The sequence below is a fragment of the Pteropus alecto genome, unplaced genomic scaffold, assembly GCF_000325575.1.
Source record: "Pteropus alecto unplaced genomic scaffold, ASM32557v1 scaffold88, whole genome shotgun sequence".
NCBI lineage: Eukaryota > Metazoa > Chordata > Mammalia > Chiroptera > Pteropodidae > Pteropus > Pteropus alecto.
In genome coordinates this window covers 15,785,721-15,799,823 of record NW_006494611.1, presented here as the reverse complement: position 1 = coordinate 15,799,823, position 14,103 = coordinate 15,785,721, and the positions used below count along the sequence as shown (strand labels likewise).

The 14,103-nt window shown below is 40.8% G+C and overlaps 2 protein-coding genes across 4 annotated transcripts in view; one reads left to right on the top strand and one right to left on the bottom strand.

Annotated features, from left to right (window-relative positions):
* Positions 1-264, top strand: part of RPP30 (ribonuclease P/MRP subunit p30) — a 27,822-nt gene extending 27,558 nt beyond the window's left edge. For both annotated transcript variants that reach the window (XR_003044286.1, XM_015600018.2), the window contains one exon: positions 84-264. Coding sequence is in view for 1 of the 2 variants with exons in the window: in XM_015600018.2 (XP_015455504.1) it covers positions 84-85 (2 nt within the window). In the remaining variant the exon portion in view is untranslated. The remainder of the gene's footprint in view (positions 1-83) is intronic.
* Positions 265-3,453: 3,189 nt separating this feature from the next.
* Positions 3,454-12,770, bottom strand: ANKRD1 (ankyrin repeat domain 1). Of its 2 annotated transcripts, XM_006925956.3 has the most exons (9): positions 12,529-12,770; positions 11,499-11,678; positions 10,463-10,600; positions 10,229-10,336; positions 8,998-9,096; positions 7,350-7,448; positions 7,001-7,099; positions 6,778-6,876; positions 3,454-4,349 (listed from the first exon to the last, which is right to left on the bottom strand). In XM_006925956.3, the coding sequence occupies exons 1-9, from the start codon at positions 12,550-12,552 to the stop codon at positions 4,239-4,241; spliced, it is 957 nt and encodes a 318-aa protein (XP_006926018.1). In that variant the 5' UTR covers positions 12,553-12,770; the 3' UTR covers positions 3,454-4,238. The 2 variants fall into 2 exon arrangements, with proteins under 2 accessions (XP_006926018.1, XP_024898057.1); XM_025042289.1 differs by lacking the exons at positions 11,499-11,678; positions 12,529-12,770 and adding an exon at positions 10,798-11,083.
* Between the last annotated feature and the right edge of the window lie 1,333 nt (positions 12,771-14,103).

Genomic DNA, 14,103 nt, shown 5'->3' with positions numbered 1-14,103 from the left:
TATAAAATAAATATACAAAAGTAAATAGTCTTAATTAACAAAAACGTGTTATAAAATATTTTAAAAGATGACTCTATTCACAGAGACATAATTTACCAAGAAATGTGTAGGAAATAATGAAGAAAACTCTTGAATGAAAATAATAAGGGAAGTTGAAGAAGACTGGAATACATGGAGGAAGACTTTCTATTTTCTTGGATGAAGAGACATTATACATCACATTCTCCCCTAACTGGATCTATGAATTAAACAGAAAGCAAAGTATGTGTGTGTGTGTGTATTTTTTTTTTTTTTTTTTGCTTGTGTATATGCTTGGTTTTTAGACTTGGTATTTTGAAAGAATAAATATGAGAATAGCTAGGAAATTTCTCAGGACAATGTAAGGGACTTGTACTGCTTGCTCAGTATTGCAGAGTGCAACAGAACTGTAGTAATTAAAACAATGTATAATGGGTGCAGAAATTCTTATAGATGAAGGTAGAGTGGGGGGTCCACTCCAGCTATAAGAAGTTATGGATTGTTCAGTAAGTGGTGCTGAAACCAATGGTTACCGGTGTGGGAGAGGCCGTGCAGCATATCCGTTAAGTGCAAAGACTGAAGCCTAGTTACTACCTGCATTAAAACCCCAACTTGCTAGTGCCCCCTGTGACCTTGGGCAAATTACATAACTACTCTGTGCCTCGCTTCATCCATTCTCCCTACCCATAGCATTATTGCAAGAGAAGTAGATTAACAGGCCCAGAGCAGGACCTGTCATAGAATGTACCTAAGTATCATCTATCATTCTATCATTTAGGAAAACAAATCTAATTCCTATTTCATACCTAATACACATAGTATATTCAGGTGGATTAAAGATAAAATTTTTAAAAAACTTCAAAAATACTAGAGAAAAATAGATAATTTTTTAAAAAATAAGCTTGGATTAGAAAAGACCTAAAGCCATCAAAGCCAGAAAACATAAAAAGCTTGATTGGTTTTTCTCCATAAAAATACTGTTAGTACAACTAAGAATAACATTTACAGTGTGTATTCTAGAGAGATTTAGCATCCTTAAATTGTTTTTTAAAAACATCCAACATGACAAATGCCACTAGTTTCTACCCCGGTCCCTTTTACCAGACTGGTGTACCTATCCCTTGTTTAAGGAGAGAGGAAATTTTCTCATCTGGGGAGTAAAGGCAGTATGATGGATGTTACGACATGGAGAAAATAAAGTACAACAGGAACACACTTGAGGGGAATAACAGTCAAAGTAAGGGTCAAGGATGGCTTCCTAGAGGAAATAACAGTTAACCTGAAGGGGAAGGATCAAATTATGCAATGGAGTGGGGTGGGAAGAAGAGCCTTCAGGGAGCTGGCACAGTATGTGAAAAACAAGTGCCTGGATTTTTTAAGGAACTGGAAATTTAATAGAGTTGAAATTTAGACTAGCTAGGAAGGTAATGAGAAATAGATGAGAACAGTTAACAGCAGTCAGAGTTTAAGGGTTTTAGAAAACATTAAGGAGTTTTCATTTTGTCCTGAGGGAAATGGGAAGCCACTGGAGACTTTTAAGAGGAGAATGAGTTGACCAGTGATGGCATTTTAGAAAAATCACGCTGGCTGCAACTTGAAAAACAGACTGGAAGGAAGTAAACCAGAGGCTAGGAGCCCAGCTAGGCCCCTTTGAGATGCCGTGGTGATATGAACTGGGGGAGTGGCCCCTGGGATGGGAGGAGGTGGGCAGATTACAAAGCAGCATGCTCTGTAAAAAGGCTTCGTGGTTCATTGAAAGAGGGGCGAGGCAAAGAGAATGTCAAAAACAACTTCCGTGAGTCTCAAGAGGCCAATGGGATGTTCCCTTCAGTGAGAAGACACAAGACAGATTGTGGGCAAAAAGCTGGCTCAGGTGAGAAGATGAGCTTATAAAAGTTGGCTGACTGTGTGACAGAAACTTGAAATTTTTGCCTGAAGTGTGTTTTTCCTTCATGCTAGGTAACAGTTGGCCTTGAACTATGAAACTTATTCCATGTTGTCTCTCATGTCCTCTACCTCTGAAGCAGTGCAAATCTTTACATACGGCAACACAAAAGTGCTTAACCCCCTTACTCTCTTCTCTCTCTAACTCTCCCGGCTCTTTTGGGGAGAGTGACTTGAGGATGACATCATAAAGAGAAAGTGTGTCACATGATAATAACAGCTAAGTTGTGCCCTGGGAGACATCAGTACTAGCAAGAGAAACGTTGCCTGTGTTGTAGGTGCTTTACCTGGAAGAAGTGGAAGGACCCCGAGCCTTAACGATCTAAGAGGTTAGAGCTAGGACCCCAGAGGGAAGGCAGAGGGTGGTAAAGGGGATTGGGAAAGAGGGAGACAATGGAAGCCCCCGATGTCCCTGTGGGTTGGGCTCTATGGATTTTTAGGAAACTAGATAGGTTCAAAACGTTTCAAACCATTTTCACAACTGTATGTACCCATGACCAGCTATCTGAAGACCTGGTTTTGGACTGTGCTTGTGCACCCTTCTGAGGGTTAGAGGCACAGCTAAAAAGCTATGCCCTATGATCCTGTCTGGAGTGGGTTTTGGGGGAGGGGTACTAGAGCTAGTGTTCCACAGTGGCCTTCATACACTTCCTAAGGTGCCCAACTTTCCCCATAGCCTTGCCCTTTCCTGCATTTTCTCTACTGCCTGGAATATTCTGTGCTTGAATAACCCCAGGTTGCCCTTCAGAGTCCCCTGAAAAGCCACCACCTTAAGTCTGTTGAAATACCCTCCCCAATCAAATGATGTGCCTCCACATCTTAACCTCTCACAGCACTCTGTATTTTTTACTTCGTTGTACTTAACAGATATTTACTATATATTTGTGTGATAATTTTTTTAGTATTCATCTATTCCAGGGAGTCAGGGCAGGGACAATCTGGTTTTCTCATCACAAGTCTTAGCACCTGGTCCAGCACCTGGCAACAAAACCCTGGGAGGTTAGAAGTCATTGATCATGTATGTTTTGTCGTAGGAGGCCTTGGACGCTATCAGCCACTGTCCTCAATAATTGTTAAACCTCAATTAGTGGAGCCCCATGGTTCTTCTGGAGTACGTTTAACTTGCAGTAATAATTCTTCCCACCAGGAGTCTCTTTTCCCCCATCATCGGGGTCAAAAGAACTTGTATTCCTTGGTATCTTTATGGTTTTCGCAGCCTTGCTGCTAAGGTGTAGTTGCGGCTTACCACTGCCTCTGCATTACCTGGGGGCTCGTTAGCAATGGAGAATTTGAAGTCCTACCCCAGACAACAGAACTAGAATCTGCGGTGTAACAAGATCCTCAGGTGATCTGTATACGTATTAAATACTGAGAAGCACTGTTCTACAGGACAGTCCTAATCTGAAAAACTTGGAAGACTGAGAAAAACCCCATCTAAATGGTCTTTTCCACATGGTTCTGTCCCACTGTACTTATAGAAGTGTTTAGAAAGAGGTTTAGAATTTGCTTTTATTATGAATATAAAATATACATATGACATCATATACATTTACACATTTACAATTTGCGGTTGCCTTCATCTTTTTTTGAGAAAATTCCATTCTGCATGTTACAGTTGCCCACTCCTTGCCCACTCCTTCCACTGCGCTCTGCTTACGTTCACGACATTCACTTCACCTTGGTACAGTGCGTGACTTGGTAATACCAGGCCCCGCAAAAAATGTCTGACTTTATTGTCCTTCTCACAGAAGGACAATCTCTTTCATTCTACTGTCTCCTTTTCTGTCACTACATGCTTTCAAATGCCTCAAACTTCAGGAATAAAAATTCAGGAGAAAAGAGGGCTGCAATAATCTCCTTTGTCTTCTAGAAACAGCTTGAAATATCCTACATGAGTGAGGGGACACAAAAGTAGGTGCTGAGAGCACTGCTTATTACCTCGGTTTGAGAATTATCAACAGGAAGGCTCTGAAGTGTTATATATGAATTAAGCTTTCCTCACCAAATGGATGATCATAAAGGATCTGCGTATCAGTGGTATCGAGTACATTTAAAAATAAATACACAGGAATAAATACAAAAAGAAAAATAGAGTTTCGCTAAGAGAAATTTCAATACCAATATTCCCGTGCTTTCTCAAAACTTCATCAGGTGTGGCTTGACAACAGGTTGATAAAGAGAAGCTGGATTTTACATAACTAGTTGCTCTTCTTTGGGGCCCGAGCCTTCCAAGAGCCGGTGAAGAGCAGACGACAAAGAATCTGTCGCCGTTTCTTTTAGAATGCAGCTATGCGAGAGGTTTTGTAGGAGTTTTCTTTGAGGCTGTCAAATATTGCTTTGGTTCCATTCTGCCAGTGTAACACCAGATCCATCGGGGTCTTTCCAGCCTAATCAAAATAGATGAGAAAATTTTACTTCCAGATGGGAGGCATCTGTAAATTCACATCCTCTCTCTGTGTATGTTTAATGAGGTGATGGATAGGTGTATGTTATTGAAGTATTTCATGTTTTCCTCTATGAGTGATTTGCAGTTTATATTCAAACCAGTCTTTCACTTTTTCTCACGGGAATGCTTTTGTCTTCTAGATTAGCATTTTTTCCCCCTATGGAAGTATTTCAGGTCTTGATAAAAATCCCTAGTCCCTAGACACAAAATGGCAAGAGCATGCCAAGTCATTTTGATGTTCAAAAAATGCCTCTGTATATCACCAGCATTCTGCAGTCAAAAACCAGTTCCTTTCTATTTGGAAAATGATTCCTTGATTAATAAAAACCGGTGGTAACCAAACTGTTTCAACACCTTGGCTTAAGTACTCAGGTACTTCTCAGTACTATTATTGCTCCATAGGGTAGATCTTTCACAACTGCTCAGAAGTTACATTGAGTTATCCCATAAATTTATTTTTCTTTGAGGTGACGTCAATGATGTGTGAATAATTTTCAAGAACAAAATTTGTTTCCTTTATGAACATGTCTCAAGATATTTACAAAAATTAAGACTATGTCACCTCTCAATTCTTGTCTTTAAATAAGAGAAGTCCTAAATTTTTCCATCTCTATTAATTCAGAAGTCTCTCTTTAACCCAGAGAATGTAAACTGGCAGCTTTGAGACACAAATCAGTGTAGAGAGCTGTTTTGGACCAAACAGAGCTTAGATTTCTTAAAAGTTGGAATGAATTGTTAACAGTTGGAAATTAAGAGATTTCCCAACTGAGTTTGTGGTCTCTGAAAAAATCAGAAGAGTTGGCAGCATGATACCCGTGGTTCCTTAGAGCAACAATGGAGTGGATTGGGGAAGAGCCTCCACCTTTAAAAGTTACATGCACAAACCCCTACAGGCACTCACTTAAGTCACTTATATGATCTGCCTGGACCCTGTGCAAATAGCGTCTTCCTTGAGAAACGCTGATCAGCAGATGCGAAGACAGAGTTTTGGACAACAACTGAATAACATCGTTTGTGTTGTCTCCAATCCCTTTCAGGAGGGTGTCCAAAGCTTATGGGTGTTTTGGGGAAATATTGACCCATTGGGTCAATGACATTAACTCTTATGCCTGGGGCTAATTCATATTCAGAGCCTTGAGCCTTATGTGTATATCTTTGGCTATTCCTCCATAAACTCCTTTCCCTGCTCCCTATCGAAATCTATCTCTTGATTTTCTGGCTACTTACAGTCTCCCCAAATCTGTATGCTATTTATCTCTGCTAGTAGTGTCTCACTGCCAGAGAAAAAGATCATCATATTTTCTGAAGCTTAGGAGATTTCATTGAATATACTCTTTTTTCTAGTACTTTATCCAAGTTATTAGATAAGACCAATCCCAATATCAAGGACAAGGGACCCCTACTGTTAACACTTTCCCAACCAGTCTCTATTTCTTGCATTTATTCTTTGTTCTTGTTACCAAGGCAGTTTGGTTTTTTTTTTTTTAAATGATAAAATATTCCTCTCAGTCTTATAGTAGCACAATAAGGAGAAGAAATTATTCGCATTGTACGATCACTGGGGTTTTCTTTTCCTTCTTTTTTTTAAAGCGATTCTCCAAAAGCTTTCAAGTTATTTCTTCAGTAATTTACACCCATTCCTCTGGGTGATATTTTTAAAGCTTTTATTAGATGGTGTTTGGGAATTGGGACCATGAGAAGTTGGTTATGTTCCTTGATTACAGATGAAGCTAAATTAATACATACTTGTAGAAGGGACTTATACAAGCATTTTCAGGACCTAAATATAGGAAATTATTTTGAGGAATGTGCAGATAAACCAAAGTGGAGAATAGATGGAAATTATCTCAAAAATATAGGCAAAAACACAGCTACCACTAGAAGAAAGTGGTAGCCTGTCATGCTGTTGTAAGGAGGGGAGGACTATTCAGAATTACCCGGATTAGACATTAATTTGTGTTCATTGGCTCTTAGCTGCTTTGACTGCTGCAGAACTTTAAACCACTTCAGGAATGGTGGGTGTCTGTATTCCTGACCACTCCAGGCTTTGCTCAGCTAGGGATGGCCAAGGCCAAGATTGAACTTGTGTTCGTGAAGGTGAGCGATTTGACCATCTTGTATTTTCAAGACCAAATTTTTAAAAGAATTACTAGACACAGTCATAGCACTCACTTTGGTTTCCCCCATCCCTGACCGGGTGACCTGAGTCCTTGCCAAGTTTAGCAGTGTCATAATAGAATGGATAGGAGCATTTAAACCATCAGAGGACCCCTGAGATACTACCATTGTGGGACCAATGTCAAGTTTGCGAGATACGCGTTTGTAAATGTGAAAGCCTGCTAGTGGGTCCCCTGCTTTGGAGCACTTACACAGTTCTTGACATTGAGGTCGGCGCCGTACATAATCAGGAGTCTGATCATCTTGTAACGATTCAGTCTCACAGCATCATGCAGGGGGGTGTCTCCCTCCTAGAGAAGAAGAGTGAACGGGCTAAAGGCGGGCCCGAGGCCAGGAAGGGAGTCTTGTGGGGGTACCTGGCTGGGAATTGATTCCAACTAAAAGGAGTGAAGCCAGCTCTGCCCAGCCGCTCACCCGGTCTTTGGCGTTGAGGTCCGCCTCACAGGCGATGAGATGCTCCGCGCACTCGTAGTGGCCAGTCCTCACCGCCACGTGCAGCGCCGTGCTGAGCAACTGGGAAATTGAGGAATGCTGCTGATTTGCTGGGCATTGAGGACAGGAACGGTCCCAAACCCCAAGGCGCGTGAGAGGGGGGAAGTGGCCCTCTCAGCTGATCACAGTGGTGAGGGGTTTGGGAGTGGGGGTGGGGAGAGGAGAAGGTGAGGAGGAGGGGAAGAAAGAGAGATAAAAGACGGAGGGGAAGGCAAGGAGGGAGAAGGAGAGGAAGGGGAGGGTGTGGGCAGGGCCGGAAGAGCAGGAATACCTTATCCCGGGCACTGATTTTTGCTCCTTTATTCAGCAACAATTTTAAGACATCCAGGTTTCCTCCCCGGCTCGCCCAGTGGATGGCTGTGGATTCAAGCTATACCCGGAAGGTACAAGGACATGACTTAATATAAAGAAGAATCTGTTCGGAGGAATTAATACTTGGTTTCTAAGGCCCAGAACATCAGGTTTGCTAGGGCATCGGTGGTAACAATGGCTGTCCTTGCTAGATGGCCACTTCCAGGCATTCTAGTCGAAGGCTCTTTGCCAAATGTTTTAGCTAAAATATGTGTGTGAATGTGAGTATATGCACTCACATGTGTATGTATATCTGTGTGCATACGTGTGCATCATTAGGAGACTCTTAATAAATCTAACTAAAAAAATAAGAACTACAATTTTACTGAGAATTTTCTCATACCAGCGTGGTGCTACTCTAGATGCGTGGATCCTCCCAGCAACGTTATGAGGTAGGTGTTGCTGTGCTCATTTTATAGATGAGAAAAACAAGGCTCCTTTCAAAATACTCAAGTTTCTTGCCCAATGAAAAAGCTAGTAAGTAAGTGGCAGAATAGATATTCAAACCCACATCTGCCTGGAACTTTAACCACTTTTGCCAAATACACATACTCAAAATTTCTAGACAAATGTATTTTAAAATTCTGGCAGAATAAAAGTAGTTTCTTCCAAAAGATTTTAACCTGGATCTGACACCTCTTCCTGTGTCCTTGCTGTTTTTTCCTCATCTCTTGCTGGTTTTCTGCTGTCATTTGTGCTAGCACAGCCTCTTACCTCGATTGTTATCATTTGTGGTCACTGCACACTGCTCTTACTCAGAAGATGCCCTCTTCACCGATCTGTTTGGTACATCCCTGGCCTTCCAAGTCCCACACTCATGAATTTTAGTGTTTTTCCATGCAAACTTTATTTTTGTTTCTTTAATTGTTTTTCTGTGTGTTTGTCTTTCGGGTTCAATTTTGGCCAAATCCTTTGGACTCTTTTGATATTCCTTTTCTACTTCGCTGTAAAGTCAAATTGAGCTGCATTTAAATAAAGCATTTCTCCAGCTCAATTTCAGTTCGTAAAATATGCTATATACTGGTCTTTGTAGAAATAAGAATGGTTGAATTATTGAGGTCTGAATAGCAGCTGCTTTCCATAGATGCAATTCATTTAGTATTCAGTCTAGCCTCAAATTTCATCGATGGCAATCGGCATCTATCATATAAGGTGTGCAGCTAGAGAATTCTGATTCACTGCTGGCAGCCAAGGGGCCACAGGCAGACTGCCGTGTATAATGGAAGGACAGGGACATTGAAAGGCAAGTGTCGACTGTATTACTTCTCAGTAATGCTACTGACTTGATAATGACCCAACTCTTTGATGAGGATATTGAATTCTGTTCAACAGCGTTCACTTCCTTCTTTTCCCTGGATCACTCCTCTCCTTCTCAGTATGTATAGAAAATACTTTCCACATGACCTAGTCCCATCTCCCAACTTTTTTTCGTATGGGGAAATAAGCTTTGGCCTAGTTCTCTCAGATCAATTTTCAATCCAGTCAGCCCCGTGTTTCATCGTAGGTTTCCTCGAGCTTCATACAGTCTACTCATTTTGGCTTGTTTCCAAGCAAAGAAATATATTTACCATATCACGGAATTCGATCTGGGCTCCAGCTTCCATTAACTTCTCCACAATTGCCAAATGTCCTTCTAGGCACGCTCTGTGAAGAGCTGTCCGTTTATACTGTTAGAATAGATATTAAAAGTGGGGAGAGAGAGAGAGAGAGAAATACCTTAAAAAGTGCATAAATCCTTTCTAGGAGGTATGAATCTGGATGCTCTGATGACCTCATTGATAGAAAATTGGAGGCTTCTTTATGAATTAGAAATGTCAAATTCACTAAAATTGCACAATCAGAACACTCATCCTGCAACTGAGATCTGAGCTCCCTGCAATGTACATTCCTAAGTGCCCAGAGATCTACATTGAGGGATGTGAACTTGAGGTTCAATGCTGATTTTTCCTTTCTTGTATTTTGTGCCTTCATTGTTTGTATCTGCATGCAGATCAGACAGTTTTCTTCCATCTGGGACTGTCTCTGGGTTAAATATCAAAAAATATTCAATTCATTTTTAAGAAAACGGGACACTCATTTTTAGTTCAACTTCAGAAATAATTCCCTCTTTCAATTCATGGGGGAAAGAATACAAAAAGGATTAGTGATTTCTGGTAAATTGGCTTCGTATGAATGGATGAATAGACTATTAAAGCTGGAACAACTTTAGGCACCATTTCACACCAATGCCTTCTATTTATAGATAAGGAAGTAAGGTCCGGAAAATAAAAATTACCTTCTAAAAATCAAGTGGTGAAGTAGTGATAGAGCTGGCACTTGAACTCCAGTCTCTAGATTCCCTATCTAGAGCTGATGTTTTGTACCCAATCAGAGATAATGCTAATAATATATTTCTGTAAAGGTGACTTGTTGGCCTTACCTAATTAAAAGTCTATCTCAAGGATGTAAGAAGTTAAAGACAAACTGAAAAATCAACCAAAAGTATATGAGAGTGCAAAAAATGATTCAATTCATAGCACTAATCCAGCTTTTTTTTTTTTTTTTTTTTTTTGGTACCCTATACTCCTATTACACACAGAAGATAGAGGGAGTCTCGGAGCTCGCCATCTCCAGCGATCTCTACATTGTTTTTTTTTGGTACCCTATACTATCCTATTACACTGCTGGCATATGTGGCAACAGCTGGGGAAACTGTTTCAGGTGGATTGATTTTTGGCACTATATTAGCAAGGCTGCAGTAAAGCATAAGAAACGCAAAATTAATGAGCTGGATTTTGCAGTGCTTTGTATAAGCCTTACCTCATCACAGACATCTGGGTTGTTCTTGTCTGACAAGAATTTTTCTACTACTGGCAGTTTATTCTCCAGGGCAGCCTTCAGAAAGCGAGGCGCATCTACAGGTTCTGTCTGAAGCCAAAAATAGTCTGAAAGTTACCATGAGTGTTCCAACATTCAATCAAACCCTACACAGATATTTATTCCCTGTAGCATACACATCAGACATGCAATACTACGAAATCAAGTAGCTCTTACGATAATTTCAGGTTCAGGGTCCTTCACAACTGGAACTTTAGTTTTCCTGTATTTTTTCTTTTTCTTCAGTTGAATGATAATTTCAAGGTCTTCTAAATTTTCAAGCTTTGATCTTTGTTCTAGTTTTTTCTTCTTGAGCTGAAAAAGAAATCCATATTTCAGTATATGGTGAGTTCTACTGAAAAGCATTCTGGCCTTGTCTAAACAAAATCTTTAAGATCTGAGATAAGTATGTGAACAGTTTGAGTAAAAATAATTTTTTAATTAAATTTTTGTTTTTGATTCAGTGATTTCTTATTCAAGTATTTGAGGGGTCTAATTTTTCAGCTAATTACCTTCATCTTCACTTCTCTTACATGTAGCATCAGCTTTTGACTAATTGGAGATAGGACCTAGTCTCTGATGATTTTGTAATTACTGCCATAAACAAAGCCAAGATTTTTGTAGTTTTTTTCCTTATCATACTCAAGAAGTTTTTTTGCCCCCAAAGAATCTATTAATAAGTGCTACACTTTGAAATATCAATGTCGATCTCTTTCAGGTGGTCCTCTAAGCAGAGTCCATTAAACAGACTGTCCTGGGACTACAGCTAACTAATGCATGTTTTATCTGCAGTTAGTAAGTCATGAAAATTCACCCAGCAGCAAAGATCTTATCAACACAGATAGCAGACATAGTCAAACAATGATCCATGGAGCAGAAACCACATTATTGAGAAAAAATAGGTCTCCCTTGCTTGGGGTTAACTAGGTGGCGTATGACAAGAAATTCACTGGACACATTTTTCTTTCCAAGTCTTTCAGTTGGAGCACGCTCATAGAACATGCAATCATTGATTCAGAATCCAGAGGCCATAGTCTCGCCAAAGAATTATTTCCCATAACCTGTCCCATAGAAGTTACCTCTTTATAGGTTCAAATTTGGTAAAGAAACATCTTCAAAGTGGGGGCATTTTGTTTCCTTTTTCCTGCTTGACACCTCTATCCCCTACTCCATTCCCAACCTCCCACTGGTGGATTTCATGGAAGGCTCTTACCTCTGCCTCTCGTTGTTTCTCAATTCTCCACTGTTGCTCCCCAAGGCTCACATGGTGGGCTGGAAGCGTTTTCAGGTCCTCTTGCTTCTCCAAAGTAACAGCAGCTTCATACTCTCCATCTGTGAAATCCTCAGGAAGGAACTCCCCGGTGTCTCCACTGCCATTCTTCTTCCCTGTGACCTAGAAGGGAAGAAGATGGCAGGGTCAGAAGTATGGGGGCCTGTCCTGGGGTCTTTCTCTGCAGTGGATGCTGCAGGAGGTTTCCGGTCCTTCCTCCCTGGTGACAGCCACCTCCATGCAGCACACTGTCAGATCTCAGGCTGCGACGCGTTGCTCCAATGTTCCAGGAATCACTTTCAGGTGCTTGTCCTGCTGTCTTAGTTAAATCAAGGTTTAGATTAGATGGATATGTTTAAATCTACTTTTAATCTGCTTAGTTACAAGTGGATGCTGCAGGAGGTTTCTGGTCCTTCCTCCCTGGTGACAGCCACCTCCATGCAGCACACTGTCAGATCTCAGGCTGCGACGCGTTGCTCCAATGTTCCAGGAATCACTTTCAGGTGCTTGTCCTGCTGTCTTAGTTAAATCAAGGTTTAGATTAGATTGATATGTTTAAATCTACTTTTAATCTGCTTAGTTTCTCCTAGGAAAACCACAACCCCCTCTGATTATTTAAAATTCTTCCATTTTAGGTACTTTTGATGACTCTTGGCCTTGACTTGTAAAGTTTTCAGCCATATGTTCTTGCAATAGAACTTCTTCCCTAAAGCATTTTGATAATTACATGTGACTCTACACTCCAGTAATAAAACCAAAGGAGAAGATAATAAATAGGAAATATGTAGGAAATTCATTCCTGCCAGCTCCATTTTTCCAATTTCTCTAATTTCATCACATAAACCAACCATTTTTCATATATGACATTTTCAGAGTACCTGTGCACTATGCCTGAAAGAAAAGGATGTTTCAATTTTCAATAAAAACCAAGACCGAACCAGTTTTCATTGCATAAAAATAATGTCTCACGTACCAGCTCTTGTACTTGCAGCATCATCGTGTTGGCCTCAAGTTCGCCTGTATGTTTTTCTCTTGTGGAATGAATCGCTTGAGTTGGCCCTGCTAAGCTCCTCCACACCGGTCAGCTTATATAGCTAGGGCTGGGTGAGATAATCTTCCAACCTGGGAACCCAAGTAACATCCCAGCCCCCACCACTGGCCAACTCAGAGGCAGGTGAATTTTCATCCCAGACTTAGTGTCTGGGAAGCAGAAGAGGGAGGGGATGATAAGTAACCCCACTGAATATGTGAATCAAGAAGAAATGTGAGAGGGCCATTCCTCTGGCAGTGACCACACCGCTCAGCAATGCGAGTCATCCTATTTATCGGGAAGCCAGGGGACAGCTGCCTGTTGATATTGCGCCACAACGCTGCTCTTTTACCTTCTTTGTCAGCTTTCATATGACTAACACTATCAAGAAAATGTAAATACCCTGAGTATCACACTCCCAATAATATCTTTCTGATAACCAGACTTATCAACACTTCACTTGGGGGAAGTGTTGCTTCAGGACACCCTATTCCCATGGGTAAACAGCCTGAGAGGAAAGGATCCGAGTCCACATGGCCCTTGTCTATATCTGTTTGGAATTCTCTGCAGTGATGTCTGGGGCTAAAAAGGCCCCATGACATGCCATCTTACCATCATTATAAGAAATTGAAAGCACTCAGTAATGCACTTTTGTTTTATGGTGTCATTGGCCATAATTAGCATATGACATGTTTGCTATCTTCTAAAACAGCATACTTACTGGAGCAACTTTTATTCAAAAAGGATCTAAATGGTCCCAAGAAAGACTATATGAGACCAGTTTTTAGCAGTGGTATGACCTTGATTAGGTCATAGAGCCAAAGTTCTCAGAAGCTATGGGTAAAAGACTCACCTATGGGAGCTTGTCAAAAATGCAGATTCCTGGGCCCCCTTCAGGGCATTCTGAGTCGATTAATGGTGAGTCTTAGGAATCCATATTTTTCAAAGCACGCAGGTAGTTCTGATACATCAAGGTTGGAAATACATTGCCAGAGAGGCAAAGAGCTTCGCTTTGGGGAGGGGTGAAAAAGATCTCTCTTTCTGGTTTCCCGTCTCTGAGATGTTAAATTATGTAAAAATATTTAGGTTTCCTTGCAGTTTAAGGAGAAACGGTTACCTTCAAAGTCATTTAACTCCCTCCCCCACCTTTTTTTTTTTTCAGTAAAAGGGGGAAGAGTGAGAGAAAGGGAGAATCAATGAGGGAGCATTAATTAGGATGTTTTATTAACCTTTCTGTGTCTATCATTTTCTCAGACTTACCCACTCTACAAACATGGCTGCCATTCTCTTCAGCCCCCCTTAGACTGGTCAGCCCATGGATGGTTTCCCTGGAACTTTCAAAATGAGACATTCACTCCCCAAACCAAACACTGGCAAAGAGGGACCCTCCCAGTAACTCCTGTATCCTGTTCTGGTCTCCCAATGTTCTATCCTAAAAGGGGTTTTACTTAGAGTAAATTTCCTGGTGTTTTCTTTGAGGTGGAGATAGCTAGTACCATGTTTGTTGTTCTCTTTAAG

Coding starts and splice junctions, on each gene's coding strand:
- ANKRD1 (XM_006925956.3), bottom strand. CDS start 12,552: ATGATGCTGCAAGTACAAGAGCTG. Junction 10,337..10,462: donor ACCCTGAACCTGAAATTATC/GTAAGAGCTACT, acceptor TTTTGGCTTCAG/ACAGAACCTGTAGATGCGCC. Junction 7,100..7,349: donor AAATCAGTGCCCGGGATAAG/GTATTCCTGCTC, acceptor TCAATTTCCCAG/TTGCTCAGCACGGCGCTGCA.